This window comes from Pteropus alecto, unplaced genomic scaffold (genome assembly GCF_000325575.1).
Source record: "Pteropus alecto unplaced genomic scaffold, ASM32557v1 scaffold45, whole genome shotgun sequence".
In the NCBI taxonomy this organism is placed as follows: Eukaryota; Metazoa; Chordata; class Mammalia; order Chiroptera; family Pteropodidae; genus Pteropus; species Pteropus alecto.
In genome coordinates, this window is record NW_006442491.1 from 28,040,871 (window position 1) to 28,058,374 (window position 17,504).

Below are 17,504 nucleotides of genomic sequence, written 5' to 3' on the forward strand. Positions count from 1 at the left end.
GAAAGGGCTACTCTGAAACGGTGGGAGAGATTGTAAAATGCTCATCAGTGGTTTGTTAACTCTCCTTTGGGATCTGATTGTGCTTGGAAGTTAAGGAGAAATTCCTGGACCCTCTGAAACCGAGGCAGAGGCTTCAAGGAGAGAATACAATGACATTCAGATTCCGGGGTGGAGTGTGAGGCTGTGTTTAATGACACCTCGTCCCTGCGGGGAAGCAGGGCGGGGTGTTAATTCTCTGAATCAGCAGAAGGCAGGAAGGAGAAAGGTGCCGTTTCTTCTTCTCTCCCCACTGTGTGGTGGGTACCCTGCGCACCTGGGCTGCTCTCCACAGAGATTGCAGATGGGAATTTGTGAAAAACACCTTTGTGTTCCTGCAGCCCTGAGAATCTATTAAGCCAGGCGAACCTAATTATGTTCGCAGCAGAGCCTCGTTACTGTTTCCTTCCTGGAGAGGGTGCAGACGTGGCTCCTGGAAGCGTTCCTATGTTTCCATGGGAAAAGCAGGAGGCTCGGTTCATTTGGTTACCAGACACCTCGTAAGTACCAGCTGCACGCCAGGCCACCTGCCCGGGGCTGAGGAGGCATTTTCTGTGTCTCTGCACATAAGCAGATGCTTGGTACCCACCGTAGAGAGCCCTGGGAAAGGCACAGGAGGGTGTGGCCAGAGGAAGGAAGAAGGAGGAGGAGGAGAGAGCAATCAGGGAAAGCTTCTCTGAGGAGGTGACATTTCCGGTGAGTCTCAAAGGACAATGACATGGAGGAAAGGACCAGAGAGCCACAGGAGGGAAAGGCTTCATTCTAGAGAGAAGCCCCCATGTCCCCGGGGAGCTCTGGGGAGGGGCCTGAGAGGTCAGAATGAGAGCGAGGGCACGGACCTTCGTGGGGCGTTTTGCAAGCCTAGGATGATGCGAGCAGGCCCCAGGGGAGCCACGGAAAGGTTCTGAGCAGGGAGGAGACATTTTACACTCCAGGAGGGTCACTCCAGTGGCCAGCATGGCACCTAGACTCAAGGGATCCAGGCTGGAGGCTGAGAGAGGGCTGGCGTCTTAATTTGGGATTTCCCTAAATCAGACCCTGACGCAAAGGTTTGGGTACAAATAGGAAGTGCTGTGAAGCAAGAAGGGACGTGGCACTAGAAGGAAAGAAAGCCAGTAAAGGGCGGGTCGACGAGTTGTAACCACTACGGCAACTGGAACACGGTCCTGCCGCGGACCCTCTGGGAGGCATATGGCATGCAACTCAGCACTGTCCCGCTGAGGGGAGAGGAAGCCAAGGTTTTGTCCACAAAGTCCTGTCCCTCACTGGTTGAAGGTCACTCCTGGGGCCTTAATTGCTCAGCATTCCAGGCAGGGAGACGCAAGAAGCCATCCGTAGGTGTCGTCACCCTCTGCAGAGTGTGGGGGCCCCCAAATAAGCCAAGGGCAAATGAAGGTGAAGGAAACTCAAAAAGATACAGAGAAGATTGAGTCTTATTTGGCTCATAAACTCATAGGAGATTGTCGAGTCCACGGGGAATGACTATGTCCTATCCCGAGTCTGATTCTGAGAAAGAAATATTCAACCAGTGGGACATTTCTTCCTATCCGTACCAATTCTGCCTCATTCTGTTGCCATACCCAGCTCGCATTCCATCACATTCTCAAGAAAAGAGGCCAGTGGGGAGTTTTGCCTACCAGGTGCGGCCTCCTTCCCTCCCTTCCTTTTTCCATCCTTCAAGAAATATCTTTAAAGCACCAACCTGCTGCGTTTAAGGCTCTCCCAAAGGCATTGGGGATACACAAGTGAACAAGATAGGCCTCTACTCACGAAGCTTCCAGAGGGGCAGAGCGGCAATCAATAGAAAACCGAACAAAATAAGTGTAGCTTGAAATTACGAAGAAAACAAACAATATGATGATAGAAAGTAATGATAGTGAGTTAGTTTTTTTCGACAAGGTGGTCAGGGAAGGCTTCTTGAGGAGGTGACATTCAAGTTAAGAACTGAACAATGAGGATCCACATACAGGACCCAAGGGGAAGAATGCTCCCAGCTGAGGGGAGTGCAGGCACAGAAGCCTGAGGCAGGGGTGGCCTGTGTGTGTTGGATGATCTGAACGAAGGAAGTCAGGCTGAGCCAGAGTGCAGTACGCGATGGGGACTGTACAATAGGGGCCGGAGACTTAGATTGGGGTCCAATGATGCAGGGCCTAGAAAACTGTGGTGAGTGGACTGGATTTTACTCTAAGGGGGATCAGGAAGCCAATGAAGAATCTTAAGGAGGGGAGTAGCGTGGTCTGATAGACATACTTTACAGATCCCTTTGGAGGTGGTATGGGAAATAGATTGGTGTTTATGAAGGCGGGGAGACAGTGGAGGCGGGGAGACGGGGCAGAGAAATAAGAAAAGAGACGACCATGGCTGGGGAGGAAGAGGCGTAGGAGGGATTTAGGAGTCATTGTAGAGGCAAAGCCAACAGTGGTGTGTGTCTGGGGCTGCAGGGAGGGAGGAATAGGAGGTTAGTGTTTAAACGGTACCAAGTTTCAGTTTTGTAAGATGAAGAGAGCCCTGGAGGTGGGTGGTGGTCGTGGTGGCACAATAACGTGAATGTACTTAATGCCACTGAAGTGTGTACTTAAAAACGGTGAAGGTGGTCAATTTTACGTTACGTATATTTTACCACGATTTAAAAAAATTTTAATGATAAAAAGTAAGTTGCACTGATGTTGTTTTTCTACAGCTTACAAAGTTATTAAATAGCCTGGTCAAAGACAAAAGCAAACATTCCTCTAGAAACAGATAACCCGAAGTCCTCTAGGCAATTCCCAGCTGTCCACTGAAAGGACACTCCTTTGCCCATTTCAAAGTCTTTAAAATTTTTCTTGCAGCATAAATGTCTTCTTGTGCATAGGGAAAAGTTCTTCATAGTAAATATCTTGGAGTAGAATTTTTAGGTTATAAGATATACACATCTTCAACAAACTGGGTATTGTCAAATTGCTTTCTAAAATGTTTAATTAGCTCACACTCCCAACAGCAATATAAATAGAAACCCAAATGGCCGGTAAACCTATGAAAAAGTATTCAGCCTCTCTAGTAATCAGGACAGTGTGAATCAGAACAACTGGGAGAGCATTTCACACTTTGCAGACTTGCAAAAATTCAAAAGCCTTCCACTATTAAGTTTTGGCAATATGTTAAATTACTGAGTCAGGAATATCTGGTTGAAGAATTCTAAAGCAGGCAGCTGAAAAGAAAAAAAAAAAACATATAAAACAAGCCCTAAACACTGAGCCCCAAGGTCATTTTGCCCTTGAAAAAATAATGTCAGATTCTTGTTGAGGATTTATGGAAGGAAGAGTGTGTACATACTGATAGAAAGAGGGATGTTTAGATTTGAAAACTTTCTACCCTTTTTGGGGGGAGGAGTTAAAAATTTTTCCAGCTTTGTTGAGATATTACTGACATATAACACACGTAAGTTTAAGATATACAATGTGATGATTTGGTACGTGCATACGTTGTAATGTGATAGCCACAGTAAGGTTACCTCCTTTGCCTCACATAATTAATTACCTTTGTGTGTGTGCGGTGATAACTTTTAAGATCTACACTCCTAGAACTTTCAAGTACATAATACAGTATTGTTAATTATCGTCACCATGCTGTTCATCATTAGGTCCCTAGAACTTAACCATCATAGAGCTGGAAGTCTGTACCCTTTGACCACCTCCACCCACGTCGCCCACCTCTCTGGCCCTGGCAACCACCATTTTACTCTCTATTTCTTTGAATTCAATTATTTAGATCCCACTTATGAGTGAGAACATATAGTACTTGTCTTTCTCAGTCTGACTTACTTCACTTAGCATAATGTCCACCCATATTGTCACAAAAGGCAGGATTTCCTTCTCTTCGTGGCTAAATAAATTGTGTATGTACACCACATTTTCCTTATTCGTTCATCTGTTCAAGGACACTTGTTTCCATGTCTTGGCCATGGTAATAACGCTGCAATGAACGGGAGGGTGCAGATACCTCTTCGAGGTAGTGATTTTATTTCTTTTGGATAAATGCTGAGCAGTGGGATTGCTGGATCATATGGTAGTTCTATTTTTAGTTTTTCTGAGGAACTTTCATACTATTTTCCATAGTGGCTGCATCAATTTACATTCCCACTTTCCTCACACCTTTGCCAACACGTTATCGCGTCTTTTTGATAATAGCTATTCTAACAGGTGCGAGTTGATAGTTTCGATTTGCATTTCCCTGATGATTAATGATGTTGAACACCCTATCATACGCCTGCTAGCCATCTGTCTGGCTTCAAAATGTCTATTCAATTCCTTTGCCTGTTTTTTAATTGAATTGTTTGTAAAACCCTCTACTCTTTAAAACGGTTCCCTGTTTCTCAAGTTTCTTTAAGATTAACATAATAATCAATTATATATTTCACAATATATTGTATTAAGAACTCAGAACCAAAAATCTACCTATATGCTGTTTATAAGATGCCCACTTAAAGCAAAGCAGGACAAAAATAAAACAGCGGAAAAATAAAGAGCGTAATGATGATCAGAGATAAAGGAGGATTTAAGACAGAAACATCAACTGAGGCAAAGATGCTTTTTTATATATAAAAAAAGGAGAAGCCATAATGAAAATATCACATTCTGGGACATTTACGGGGAGGAATAATTTCAAATCAATATATATGAAGAATCTGATGGCAACACAATAGCCATGGGAGGCTTTAACTCATTTTTCTCGAGATTTCACAGCTAAAGTAGTCAAAACAGTTTAGTGAACAGACACATAGAGAAATGTGTATGATACAGAGTAAACATTATCTCAGATGTACATGAAAGTTTTATAAAAATGGATTATATCCTAAGCCATAATGAAAACCTCAATGCCAAAAATATAAAGTTCTAGGAGTCGTGTCCTCAGGCCACAATAACAAAAGGATACATTAAATAAAGACTCTTTTCCAAATAACTTTAGGATGAAAAAAGAAAATCAAATCTTCGGTGTGGAATATTTTTAAAATATTTATATCAGGCAGCTAAAATCTACCTCGGGGGGAAAAAAATCATAGTTATGGAACAGGGTTTCTCAACCTCAGCACTATTGACATTTCGGGGTACATAATTCTTTTTTGGGGGGTGTCCTGTTAATTGTAGGGTGTTTAGCAGTATCCCTGGCCTCCACTCACTGAATGCCGATAGCATGCCCGCCACCCCCACACACCAGTTGTGAAAAACAAAAATGTCTTCAGACGTTGCCAAATGTCTCCTACCTGGCAAAATGGTCCTGTTTGAATCCCTGCCCTAGATCTTTCCAGTACTAAAAAAGCAGCTGTGAAACATTGTTAAATTCGAAAAGCTAGATAAAAGAAACGCATGGTACCTGAGGGTCAACATTAATGGAGAGGAAAGAAGTCAGTTAATTAATGATTAATTAATTTAATTAATGATTAGAAGAGTTGTTGAATTGATTTTTTAAATATAAGAACCGGTCCTCTGGATAGACAGTTAAAAATATATAGACTTTTGAGAAAGAAAATTTTGAAAGCAACATACATTCAGAATATTATAATTATGAATAGGAATTTGACTACAAAAACCATTGAGTAAGTTAAAAATATGATAATATCCCAGTTATTATATTCCCATATTATCCTACAGTTATAAGCTATTAGTGTCAAAATCTGGATAAAGTAGGAAATCTTCTAAATATATATATATAATTTACCCAAACTAACTCAAGAGAACATGGAAATTAAAACAGACCTATTAGCCATGGAAAATCAATCTTTCAAAATGCACTGAGCCTCAGGTCATTTTAGATCTAAACTCATTTATCTAAGGAAAACATAATTTTTATGTTTTTACTGGTCCAGAGCATAAAGAAAAAAGGAAGCATCTCAGTTTTTTTTTTTCCTAAAGCTGACCATAAACACAAACACCAACATTTGACAACAATAACCCTAAAAAATGGAAACTGAAGGAGACATAAAAAACAAAGTTCTTTGGAACTGAAGACATGCCAGATGAATTCAAACACACACACACACACACACACACACACACACACACACACACCCCACACACACAGGCAAAGATAGCAATATTAATATCAGACTCCACTGAATTCAAGGCAAAAATGAGACACTTTATAATAATATTAAAGTTCACTCCACAATGAAGCAATAATTGCCAGTATTCTTTTTTGCAATAAAAAACATCAAATTCCCAAAACAAATCTTTAAGCATTAAAGGGAGATTTCGATGGAAGCAACCTAGTTGTAGTAATCGGCAAAGATAGCAATGTTAACATCAGACTCCACTGAATTCAAGGCAAAAATGAGACACTTTATAATAATATTAAAGTTCACTCCACAATGAAGCAATAATTGCCAGTATTCTTTTTTGCAATAAAAAACATCAAATTCCCAAAACAAATCTTTAAGCATTAAAGGGAGATTTCGATGGAAGCAACCTAGTTGTAGTAATCTAGACAGTCTGTGTTAGATTCAAGAGCCAGAAAGTACGAAAGAATCGAAATGATATAGTCACCACTGATCAAACAGATCTGTGTTGTACTCCTGTATTAATCTGCAAACACACCTTATCCTTTGCCTTTAAGTACTATGGATTATGTACACACTTTAAACACATTTGGGTTCCCAAGGAAACCTTAACCAAAAGTGCAGATAGTACAGACCATATTCTGTGACCTCTTTTGTTACTAGAAATTAGTAGCAAAAAGGAAAATAAACAAATAAACAAAATTAACCTCTTAGAAATTTCAAAACTCCTCTTAAACAACTCTTGGGTAAAAGAAGAAATTTAAATTGCAATTAAAAATATATACATAAAAGAGAAAAATAACCCAAATCTTACATGATGAAGTTTACGAAAAATGTTAAAAAGGCATGCTCAATGGAAAATTCATAGCATGAAACGTATTTCTAAAAATCAAGAATGAAAATAATGAATTAAAAAGGCAACTCAAACGGAGGGGGAGGTAACGATAATAAATCTTTAAAAATCAGAGGAAGAGATTAATAAAGATAAGATTAGACATTAAAGAAATAGAAAACGTGATCAACAAATTGGAGATTTGATTCTTTTGAGGAGAAAAAAAAATCCCACATAATATAATGGACAACCCATGAGCTTGCCTAATGAAGAAAAAGTGAGAGCAAAACACAGATACTCAACAAGAGAAATGAGAAAGGGAAAATAACCACAGATGCAGAGGAAATGAAAATAATTGTGAGTATGCGCATCGGTGTGTCTCATTGAACAGCGTGTGTATATATGTGTTTATGTGAAGAGTACGCACTATTCTAAATACGTGTTTAGTATGACAAATGGCTATCTGTAAAAATCAGGGGCTTTTTGATATTCCTAAAATAACCAGTTAGAAAATATAATAGGGAACAGTTAAGAAAATTACTGACCTATAGGAAGAAAAGTGCCAAATTTTATTAAGGGATTTATTAATTCTAAGTATTTAATAAACCCTTAGACAGTATAGGGCTTATTATGTGCCAGGCACATTTAATCCTTAACAACCATAGAAGGTAGGTTTAATTATTACCTACCTGCATGTTTCAGATGAAGAAACTGAGGCACAGAGAAGTTAAGTAACTTGGCCAAAGTTACCCAGCTTATAAGTGGCTGAACCAAGATCCAAAACACAGCCAGCTTCCAGCGTCCGCGCCCTTTGCTATCATGCTGCATAATGAGTAAAGGCAGAGACTTACCGTGTGTCAGGAAAGAAGCCTGAGCATCATAACATGATCCATTCACAGCTGGACTGAGTTGTCCAGCAAGAGCTGAAATGCTGACCATCTGTCTAGGGTGAATGTCAATGGCATGGCAAACTCTCAAGGAGCCATGGGCCCCCCCACTGCGTCGCCAAATCATGCAGGGGTCAGACTAGCACAGACCGTCACCTATCAGGGACCCATGGGCAAACAGCGGATCAGAGTGGAGCTGGCCGCCCTCCGCTTTTCATCTGCATACCCCTCCTCCGGGTCCCGTATGTGGATGTCATGCTGTGGCAGGGCGGGTCCTTTCTAACTCAAAACGCCCTGCCCTTCTCTTTTAGATCCAGGAGATGGTCCACTCGGAAGTTGCCGCCTATGACGCTGGCCGGCCGGGGCCCCTCCTGGGCCGCCCGGCAATGCTGGCCAGCCACATGAGCGCCCTCAGCCAGTCCCAGCTCATTTCTCAGATGGGTATCCGAAGCGGCATTGCCCACAGCTCCCCGTCGCCCCCAGGGAGCAAGTCAGCGACCCCCTCTCCCTCCAGCTCGACTCAGGAGGAGGAAACGGAAGCACATTTCAAGGTACGGAGGGTGGAGATGCAAAGCCTTAAGATGTCCTCCCATCAGCCGAAGGACAGGCCCTGCATGGAAATGGGCATCGTCTACCTGTAGAAAAGACTAGAAGAGTTCATAACTGTACCTTTGCTGGAGAAAAAAGGAAAGATGGGGGAGAAAATGATCAAGTCTTATTTCTGAATGGCCAGTGGGTCATTTCAGTGGTACCGATGACATTGGCCAGATCCTCAGGGTCACGTCTCATGGTTATCATGGCCTTGTAGGAGAAAATAGTCTGACAAAAATGTATGGTCCAGTAGAGGGCAGCACTGATCTTAGGATGGGGAACTAAAGATGACCCCACCCCAACCCTGGAGACTAGGCTCGCCCAGCATCCCTGGAGCTGGACTGGTCCTTCCTCTCCAATCATACGTCAGGACAGAGCTCGCCAGTTGTCCAGGCTCCGGCCCTTTCTTGGCACTGCCTCCAAGTCTCCCTCCCTCTTGGAGAGTGTCTTGTTTAACAGGGGCAGAAACAGAGGCCCAGAAGGGCCAGGGATGGAGGTGCTTGCCAGGAGTCTCCCAGTGAGCTCGTGGCAGAATCAAGACTTGATCCCACATCTCCTGCCTCCTTTTTTTTTTTTTTCATAAGGCCTCACACTCCCGTGGTGGCCCCGCAGAGGCCTGGGCAGTTACCATGGCACCCATGCCATGGAGCAGAGACCCTGACCTCCTGGCTGGAATGGGTGCCTCTGGGTCCTGGTCCAGCTCCATCTTCACAATAACTTCATCTCTACCATAGGCCAGCCAGGGTGGTTTTTCTTTTTTCTTTTCTTTTTTCTTTTCTTCTCTCTCTCTCTTTCTCTCTCTCCTTCCTTCCTCCCTCCCTCCCTCCCTCCCTCCCTCCCTTCCTTCCTTCCTTCCTTCCTTCCTTCCTTCTTTCTTTCCTTCTTTCTTTCTATATATTTACCAAACATTCTAAAACACTTCCCATGGGCCAGACAGTGTGTAAGCACATACTAAGTTTTAATGCATGTGATGCTTATCACAACCTTCTGTGGTAGGTGCCATTATTATCTCGGATTGGTTGATGGGGAAACTGAGGCACAGAGAGGTTAAGTAACTGTTTTGATTCATTCTCCATTATTGATTAGAAGATTTTATACTCTGTAAAGGTTAACTTGGGAAAAGTGATAAAGATCTAAATGATTTTTGTCTCATTACAAGGCAAATTAGTTTGTCCCTATAGAGGTGCAAATGACTGCTGTCCAGTAGAAAACATTAAATTAAGCCCCCAAAGAGATAATTTTATTGCTCTATAGGGCATTAACCAGTTTCTCTTTCTCTTGTATTTCTTTGAATCAACTTTACCATCATGCTGATTGTCATTAATGAGTTAAACAAAAAACCCAGGGTGTGTGTGTGTGTGTGTGTGTGTGTGTGTGTGTGTGTGTGTGTGTGTGTCTGTCTGTCTGTCTGTCTGTCTGTCTGTCTGTCTGTCTAGCCATTGCTTCCTCCACCTAGAAAGTGGCTATGCCAACAGCGTTGGAGCCTGGGATATTGGCCAGCCCCCAGTCATTGTCTGTGTGTGAACAGGGCCTGACAAAGCTGGGGTGGGCCTGCCGAGGACAGTCCAGCTCTGCCTGGAGGAGGCCCTGGGCTTTTCAGATTTTCTGACTCCTCCCACCTGGGCAGATGTCAGGAGAGAAGAGACCCTCAACTGACCCAGGAAAAAAGGCCAAGAACCCAAAGAAGAAGAAGAAGAAGGACCCCAATGAGCCGCAGAAGCCAGTGTCGGCCTACGCCCTTTTCTTCAGAGACACTCAGGCCGCCATCAAGGGACAGAACCCCAGCGCCACCTTCGGGGATGTGTCCAAAATTGTGGCCTCCATGTGGGACAGCCTGGGAGAGGAACAGAAGCAGGTGAGTCTCTGTCCCTTTTCGGGCCATCCCCTGAGGCTTTGAGGTCCTGGAGACAATGACAGACTCCGAGGGTGTGGACCTGGGCCCAGCCTCTGGAACTAAAGGCTCCCGCAGAGGTCTTTATGGGGCTCAGTGTGCCCATCTGCAAGCTGAGAAGTGAGGTCCCTTCCAGTTCTGTCTTCCAACTGTGCTCACTAGCATCCTAACCGTCTGGGCCTCTGCTCCCTCATGTCATACAAGAGCATCCCCGTTTATCTTGTCTTTCCAACTCTCAAAGTCTGGGGTTTAGACTAGAGCTTTCGTATCCCACTGACCATATGCCTGAGGCCCCCATCAAGGGCCTCCAGGGGGAACAGGGAGCAGAACTAGGTCACAGGCAAATGCAGCGAATGGCAGCTCCCAGTTATATGACCTTGGGCTGACCGCCTAAGCTCTCCGCAATGCTGCCCATATCTTGGGTCTTTCAGGCCTACAAGAGGAAGACCGAAGCAGCAAAGAAGGAATATCTGAAGGCCCTGGCAGCCTACAGGGCGAGCCTCGTCTCCAAGGTAACACCTGGATCCTAGGCACAGCCCGATAAGAGTGGGGCCACTTGAGGGATGGAGCAGGAACTGAGCCCAGGGGATGGTCAACACCATAGGTCTTGGAAAGGATGGATGGATACAGCCACTGTGGTCTGTTCTCCAGGGCACCTACTGTGTGCCAGGCTCACGCTGGCCACTTTATATGCATCATATTTCATTCAGTGCTTCCAACAAGAACCGAGGACTCAGAGGAATTAAGCAACTTGCCTGACATTGTCCAGCATGTTAGCTGGCTGCAGCAGGATGCAAACCCAGTTTTGCCTCTTTTCAAATTTGTGCTTTACTCCCGAGCTCTCTCTCTGCCTCCTCTGTCAACACCAGCGCCGCAGGAGGCTCAGCATGGCACGGACATGTAGTGCAGTTGGAGGAAGGGTGTGTGTGGAAGCTGTTACAGAGGACATGGCGTCTGGGTTAGGCCATAAAGGGCCAAGCAAAGAGCGTGCTCCAAACCGAGGGAACAGCACATGCAAAGGCACAGGGACGGAGGAGGGGCGTAAATAGAGGCTGGCCCCTCTGGATGGTGCTGGTGTCACTGGCCAGGCCGAGGACTGTGGGTTCCCCATGGGCACAGGAGCCCCAGGAGTTAAAGCAGGGGGTGGTTGGATGGTCAATGCACTAAGGACCCTGAATTATCCCTGGTTAGTCCATAGCTCTCTCCCAAGGGGCTAGGGAGCCAGCCAGAGGCCATGTCAATGGGTTGCAGAATGGCCTGGTCTCATGGCCCAAGTTCTGGCTTTTCCATCTTCTCCAGAGTGACTGGTGTCTGTCTCCTTCCAGAGCTCCCCAGACCAGGGCGAGACCAAGAGCACTCAGGTGAACCCGCCGGCCAAGATGCTCCCGCCCAAGCCGCCCATGTACGCCATGCCGGGGCTGGCCTCCTTCCTGACGCCAACGGACCTGCCCGCCTTCCGCGGCGGGGCCTCCCCCGCCAGCCTCGCCCGGACGCTGAGCTCGAAGTCGCTGCTGCCAGGCCTCAGCGCGTCCCCTCCGCCACCACCCTCCTTCCCGCTCAGCCCCTCTCTGCACCAGCAGCTGCCACTGCCCCCCCACGCCCAGAGCGCCCTCCTCAGTCCACCCGTCAGCATGTCCCCAGCCCCCCAGCCTCCCGTCCTGCCCACTCCCATGGCACTCCAGGTGCAGCTGGCTATGAGCCCCTCACCCTCAGGGCCACAGGTAAGCAGGACTGAGTAGAAACCTGCTCTTCTGGGACCCCTTGTGGGGGAAGGGGGTAGCTCAGGGTTGCAGATACCGGCCCTGCCACTCACCAGCTATGTAGCAGCAGCCTAGGTACCTCACCTCTCTGAGCCTCAGTTACCACCTCAATGAGATGGGTCTGATACACCTTACCTGAGATGGACTGGCTGCAGCAAACTGTTGACAAGTTGCCAGATTCTTCAGATTCGTGGGGTATTCCAGGCTCTCCTTCTCTCACGCTCAGTCCTCTTCTGCTCTCTAGCCTGAGGGGCTGAAGCCACTGCGGCTTCCACCAGGTCAGCCCCAGCCCCTGGCTCTGCCCAAACCCTTCGAGGTCTGACCCCACCAATTATTCCACTGACACAGTTCCAAGACTTGCATAAGGTCACTCAGCACAATAACTTGGTTCTCTAGATTGGGAAAAGCCCCGAAAGCCCCTGACTTAACTAGGACCCGGTCAGATTGGTCAGAAGGTGCCCTACCGGGGCGTAGGAGGAGGCGTTCCCTGCAGAGGCGGAGCGGAGGTTTCGTATGGGCCGGAGGAAGTGTCTCTGTGAACTCCTTGGGCACAAACGGTTCCCGTCCTCCCCCCTGTGCCTGAACCGAACACCCCATCCTCTCGCCTGTGCTCACCCACCTGCTCCTTCCTCCTCGGCAGGACTTCCCCCACCTCTCCGAGTTCCCCAGCGGCTCCGGGTCCCGCTCGCCTGGCCCATCCAACCCCACGAACAGCGGGGACTGGGACAGCAGTTACCCCAGCGGGGAGTGTGGCATCAGCACTTGCAGGTCGGTGCTGCCCTAGTCCAGCCGTGCAGGGGAGTGGGGACGGGTGGGGACGGGAGGAGGGGGAGGAAACCCGCGAGGCCCTGCCAGGTGATGTCAGCCCCCGGGGATGCCTCAGGGACACCAGGCCCCCGCAGTCTTCAGGGGAGGACGCGGAGCAAAGCGGGGCCCCGGAAGGACTCAGCTGGTCTGGTGCCGAGGTCCACTTGGGAAACTGAGGCCCATTTTCGGTCTCGCTTTTTCTTCTTCCGTCCTGTGGTTTTCACAAGTGCATCCACGGGCCATTCACAGATGGATCCTCTGCTTCGGTCAGGTTCCCTAGAAGCAGAGCCTGAGGCAGTGGGGGACGTGGGTATCCTTGACGACCGCAGAGGGGGAGCATGCGGGGAGGAGAAGGGAGAGGAGCCAGGCAAGGGTGTGGTCGCAGCTGGAGCCCAGCGCCTGATCCCACAGGGACCTCTGGGCACCAATGGCACCGCAGACCTCGAGGTTAGGGCTGTCTAAACCCCATGTCGGTCAGCCATGGCTGTGGGGTCCCCCTGACCCCACAGAGAATGCAGCGCCCTGGGCAAGGCAGGTCCCAATTTGCCAAGGGCAGCTCTGGAGCAGAGGGCCGCTGGGAACACAGGAAAGGGCATTGGGTGAGGCACCAGCAGCATTTAAGACAGCCTAGGAGAAGAAGCCGACTATCACGCCCAAGGAGCCACAAACCTCAGTGGTCCCCACCACCCCCTGCAGCCCAACATCCCGTTCCACAGGCAGACCCCAGAGCCACTTGGCTCCTCCCTGGTCCTCATGGGCACCTCATCCTCCACGTCCCTTTTCCCGCCCTGAACCCAGCCTTTCAAACCGATGAGGACCACCCTCCTCTAGCCCGGCCCCTCCTCATCTCAGCCAGCAGGAGAGGAAAGCGGAGGGCACGCTTGCTCCTTCACCCCCCAACCTCAGCTCCCATCCCCCTGACAAGAACTAACCCCACGGCCACACCTGAGAAATACGGCACTGGGCTGCTGTCCCAGCCGCCCCTCCACATCACGGAAGGTGGGGACACATCTGGTGGACAGGTAGCCATCTCTGCCACCAGGCGCCAGCTGCGCCTAGCCCTGGCTGCTGGCCTCCAGCTCTTTACCCTGCCAGGCCCGCCAGGGAGCAAGCAAACATGGCATGTGGGAGCAAGCAAACATGGCATGTGCCCCCATTTTTGCAGGTCTACCTGGGTGGGCAGACTCAGCTCAGCAGGGAGTCCCTGTCCCCCACCCCGGCACAGACCCTCCCACCACAGCCCGCCCCCTCACAGGCTTCACTCCCCAAAGTCAGAGTACTGGGGAGAAGGGGAGTCTTTAACGGACCATCATAGAATGTCAGAGTCAGTCAGACCACAGCAGTGCCCTATTTCATGTATTCATTGTAACTGAGATGTCATTGACATATAACATTGTAAGTTTCAGGTGTACAAGACAATGATTCGATATGTGCGTACATTGTGAAATGATCACCACAGTCAGTCTAGTTACCATCCATCACCACACAGAGTTATACATTTTTTTTTTCTTGATGAAAACTTCTAAGAATGACTCTCTTAGCCATTTTCAAATACATGACTTGGTACTGTTGTAAGCGCTGTCTCCTAGCGGTGCAGGACATCCCAGGACTTCCTTGTTTCATAACTGGAAGTTTGTACCTTTCGATCCCCTTTGCTCACGCCCAGCCCCCTCCTCTGACAACCACCAATGTGTTCTCTGTATCTGTGAGCTCGGGTTTTGGGGGGGTTTGGTTGTGTTTTAGATTCCACGTCTAAGTGAGATCATACAACACTTGTCGTTCTCTGCCTTATTTCGCTTAGCACAATGCCCCCAACGGTCACCTGCGCTGTTACAGATGAGGACCCTATTTTAAAAATGTAAAAAGCACCTACCCTCCTTTAATTCTGTTGGAAATTTACAAATGAAACACTGCAACTAAAAAAATGACCTGAGGGTGATGGAGGTATTGGAAGGACGGACATGTCACAGCCACCGAGGACCAGACGGGGCAGCCCCCTGCGGGATGCCAGGAGGGGTGTTTGGTGGGCAGTCGGGGAGGGACCAGTGCAGACTCTCATTCATCCTTGAAGGGGCAGCTGCATCCGGGGTGGGAGTGAGGACTAGTGGGCAGGCATCATGGTGCTCTGGGCCCCGTGTCCACTCCCCCGAGAGCTGGTGGCACCAGGTGGTGTCCTATTGGCTCTGACGGCCCCTCCTCTCTCCCACAGCCTGCTCCCCAGGGATAAATCTCTCTACCTCACCTAATCCTGCCTCTCCTCACTTCCTGAGGCTGCTGGAAGGGCCCACAGCAGAAAAGAGGCCTTGGCAGGAAGCAGGGTGACCTAGAAGAGAGAGCAGTGACATGCCAATGCCCCAAGGCTGACAGAGATGCACCAGTGCTCCAGGGCTGAGACTCTTCCCGACCTCTTGACCAGACTCTGCAGAGGCCGCCCACCGCCCGCCACCAGCCCAAAGAACCTGCAGGACCCTTCTGCCCCCTGACCTGCTTGCTCCAGGGTCACTGTGGACCCCACTCGTCCTGCGCACCATACCCTATGTCTGGACGTCTGGCCCTAGCCCAGGCACACGTGCGCTGTCCCTGGAGGGGGTCACTTACCAACAGAAACCCACCCCCAGATGTGTGGGGCGGGGGCCAGCCCAGCCACGGACGTGCAAATGTGGTTTTACGGTGTAAACAAGAGATTATGAAACCTATAAACTGTTGGCTCCGTGTAAGTAGTTGACTAAGTGTTTTAGAACCGTGACGAAGGCATCTGTAAGATTATTTTGTGGGGAGGGAGGCGAAAGTAGTTTTCTTTAAGGTAAAAAGCATTTTATATGACCCTTAGCACATTTTTTTTTTTTTTTAAGTTTTATCTTGAGGGAGACGTGCACCAAAGCGGCTGCCGAAACATTTCATCATCTGTACAGGAAGAACAGGACACTTGACAGCCAGGCTTGGGGGCACTGCGCTTTTTCTTAAATTTTAACCATACGTCCACCTATTTAAAATGGCCAACAACGACTTTTGCCTATTTATGAAGAAAACTTGAGAACAGATATGCAGTTTATCATAAAGTGTGCGTGGTTTGGGGGTTTGGTTTGGGTTTGGGTTCTTATTGTTGTTTGCAGCTGTTTCCTGGCCCTGGCAAATGTCTGGCTCGGTGCCCAGCGCTTCTCTCAAATTTCTTTATAATAAAATTTCTGAAAAGTTGGAAACACGTCTGTCTCTTTTTGCACTTCCTAAGTCAGGGCCAGGACTTCCAAAGTGGCATTTGGTGATGGCTTTGCCAGGACAGAGCCCCTGATGTCAGTCGGATTCAGATAAAGCCTCGCCTGGCGTTCATCTGCCCTTGAAGGTCTGTGAGGGTGACAGGGCCTCCCTGGTTTCAGTTTTGCCATCTATGAAGTAGGATAATAAAGGCGCAAACACATAGGATTCTTGTGATAGATTAAAGGGTTATGAGCATAGGTGCTGGCAATGCAGATAGTAATACTCTTTTTAAGAAGTAGTAATAATTTTGTGACTCTTTTAAGTGTATCTGGAAAAAGAATTGTCTGGTGTGGAGCAGCTCCTAGGAGGCTGTAGCTTTTGGGCTCGTGACACAGCTATTTTGGGGTGACCTAGACAGAAGACCTTCTGTCTGGCTGCTTTTGGGGCCTCTCATTCTCCTATCATGTAAGCCCCTTTCTCTCAGATAACAACCCCACGAGGTGGGGTGCAATTTCTCTTTGAGCATTTTCCTCACTGGAGGGCCTTTTGTAATCCACGTGGGAAAAAGAAAAGAGAAAACCAAACCAACAAACAGAAACAACATGCTGTCATGTCAGCAGCATCGTCGCAAATGTGAAGCATAAATATTTCATGTGGTTACAATTTCCTTTCTATGTGGAGCTTGTCAGAACACGGTGACGACTTAGGCAGTTTAATATCGACTCCTACATCTACATGGGAGAAAACAACAGCATCATCAGATGCCACTCAGCCCAAAAGAGCAAGAGTGTGAGACTATCGGTCCTTCTTCGGAGGCGGAGCTCGAGTCCTCTGGAAATGTCCACATGCCGAGGCTGACAAGTCAGGAACACCCACACAGATTCTAAATACATTGCCTACAGGTGTCAGGGGACTGCCAAGTGGGTGTGGCCCCAGAAAGTGGGAATGGAGCCAGCGGTCGGTGGAAGGTACGAGAAGGCTGGTTTCAGGACCATGGAGCCGACAGAGCCAACTACAGTGAACGCTGTTATTGGTACCCCGCCCGGGTCCTTTCATTGGCCAGTGCCCATCTCCCAGCCCCGGAGTGTTGGCTGCGCACTGTGCACAGCTGCCCACTTTGCCCCAGTCATTGCCCTTGACCGGGAGGTGATGCCCCAACCCCCAGAGCTGCCCTCAGCTAATGACCAAGTACTGGAATAGCCAACTCTGTGGTACCATCTACACTACACTCCAGAGCTCCTGGCGGGATCAGGCTTCAGTGGGGCACCAGCTGCAACAGCGTCCCTGCTCAGCAATTTCCCCTCCCCACCCCACTCACTGCCCTCCGCGTCTGAGTGCATCCCTGGTAAATCACTCGATCCAGAATCCCTGCCTCAGGCTCTCTATTTGTAGTGAAGCGGTCCTGTGATGCTAGCTGAGCACGATGGGGCCCCATCAGTAACGTTTCTCTTTCACTGGCTCCGGCCCTACCTGC

At 48.2% G+C, this 17,504-nt stretch overlaps 1 protein-coding gene across 1 annotated transcript in view; it reads left to right on the top strand.

Moving 5' to 3' along the window:
* TOX2 (TOX high mobility group box family member 2) overlaps window positions 1-16,035 on the top strand; it is a 220,999-nt gene extending 204,964 nt beyond the window's left edge. The window contains exons 6-11 of the mRNA XM_015596897.2: window positions 8,098-8,337; window positions 10,005-10,232; window positions 10,700-10,780; window positions 11,594-11,989; window positions 12,669-12,796; window positions 15,045-16,035. Of these exons, the coding sequence (XP_015452383.1) occupies window positions 8,098-8,337; window positions 10,005-10,232; window positions 10,700-10,780; window positions 11,594-11,989; window positions 12,669-12,796; window positions 15,045-15,081 (1,110 nt within the window). The 3' untranslated portion in view covers window positions 15,082-16,035. The remainder of the gene's footprint in view (window positions 1-8,097; window positions 8,338-10,004; window positions 10,233-10,699; window positions 10,781-11,593; window positions 11,990-12,668; window positions 12,797-15,044) is intronic.
* Window positions 16,036-17,504: the final 1,469 nt, after the last annotated feature.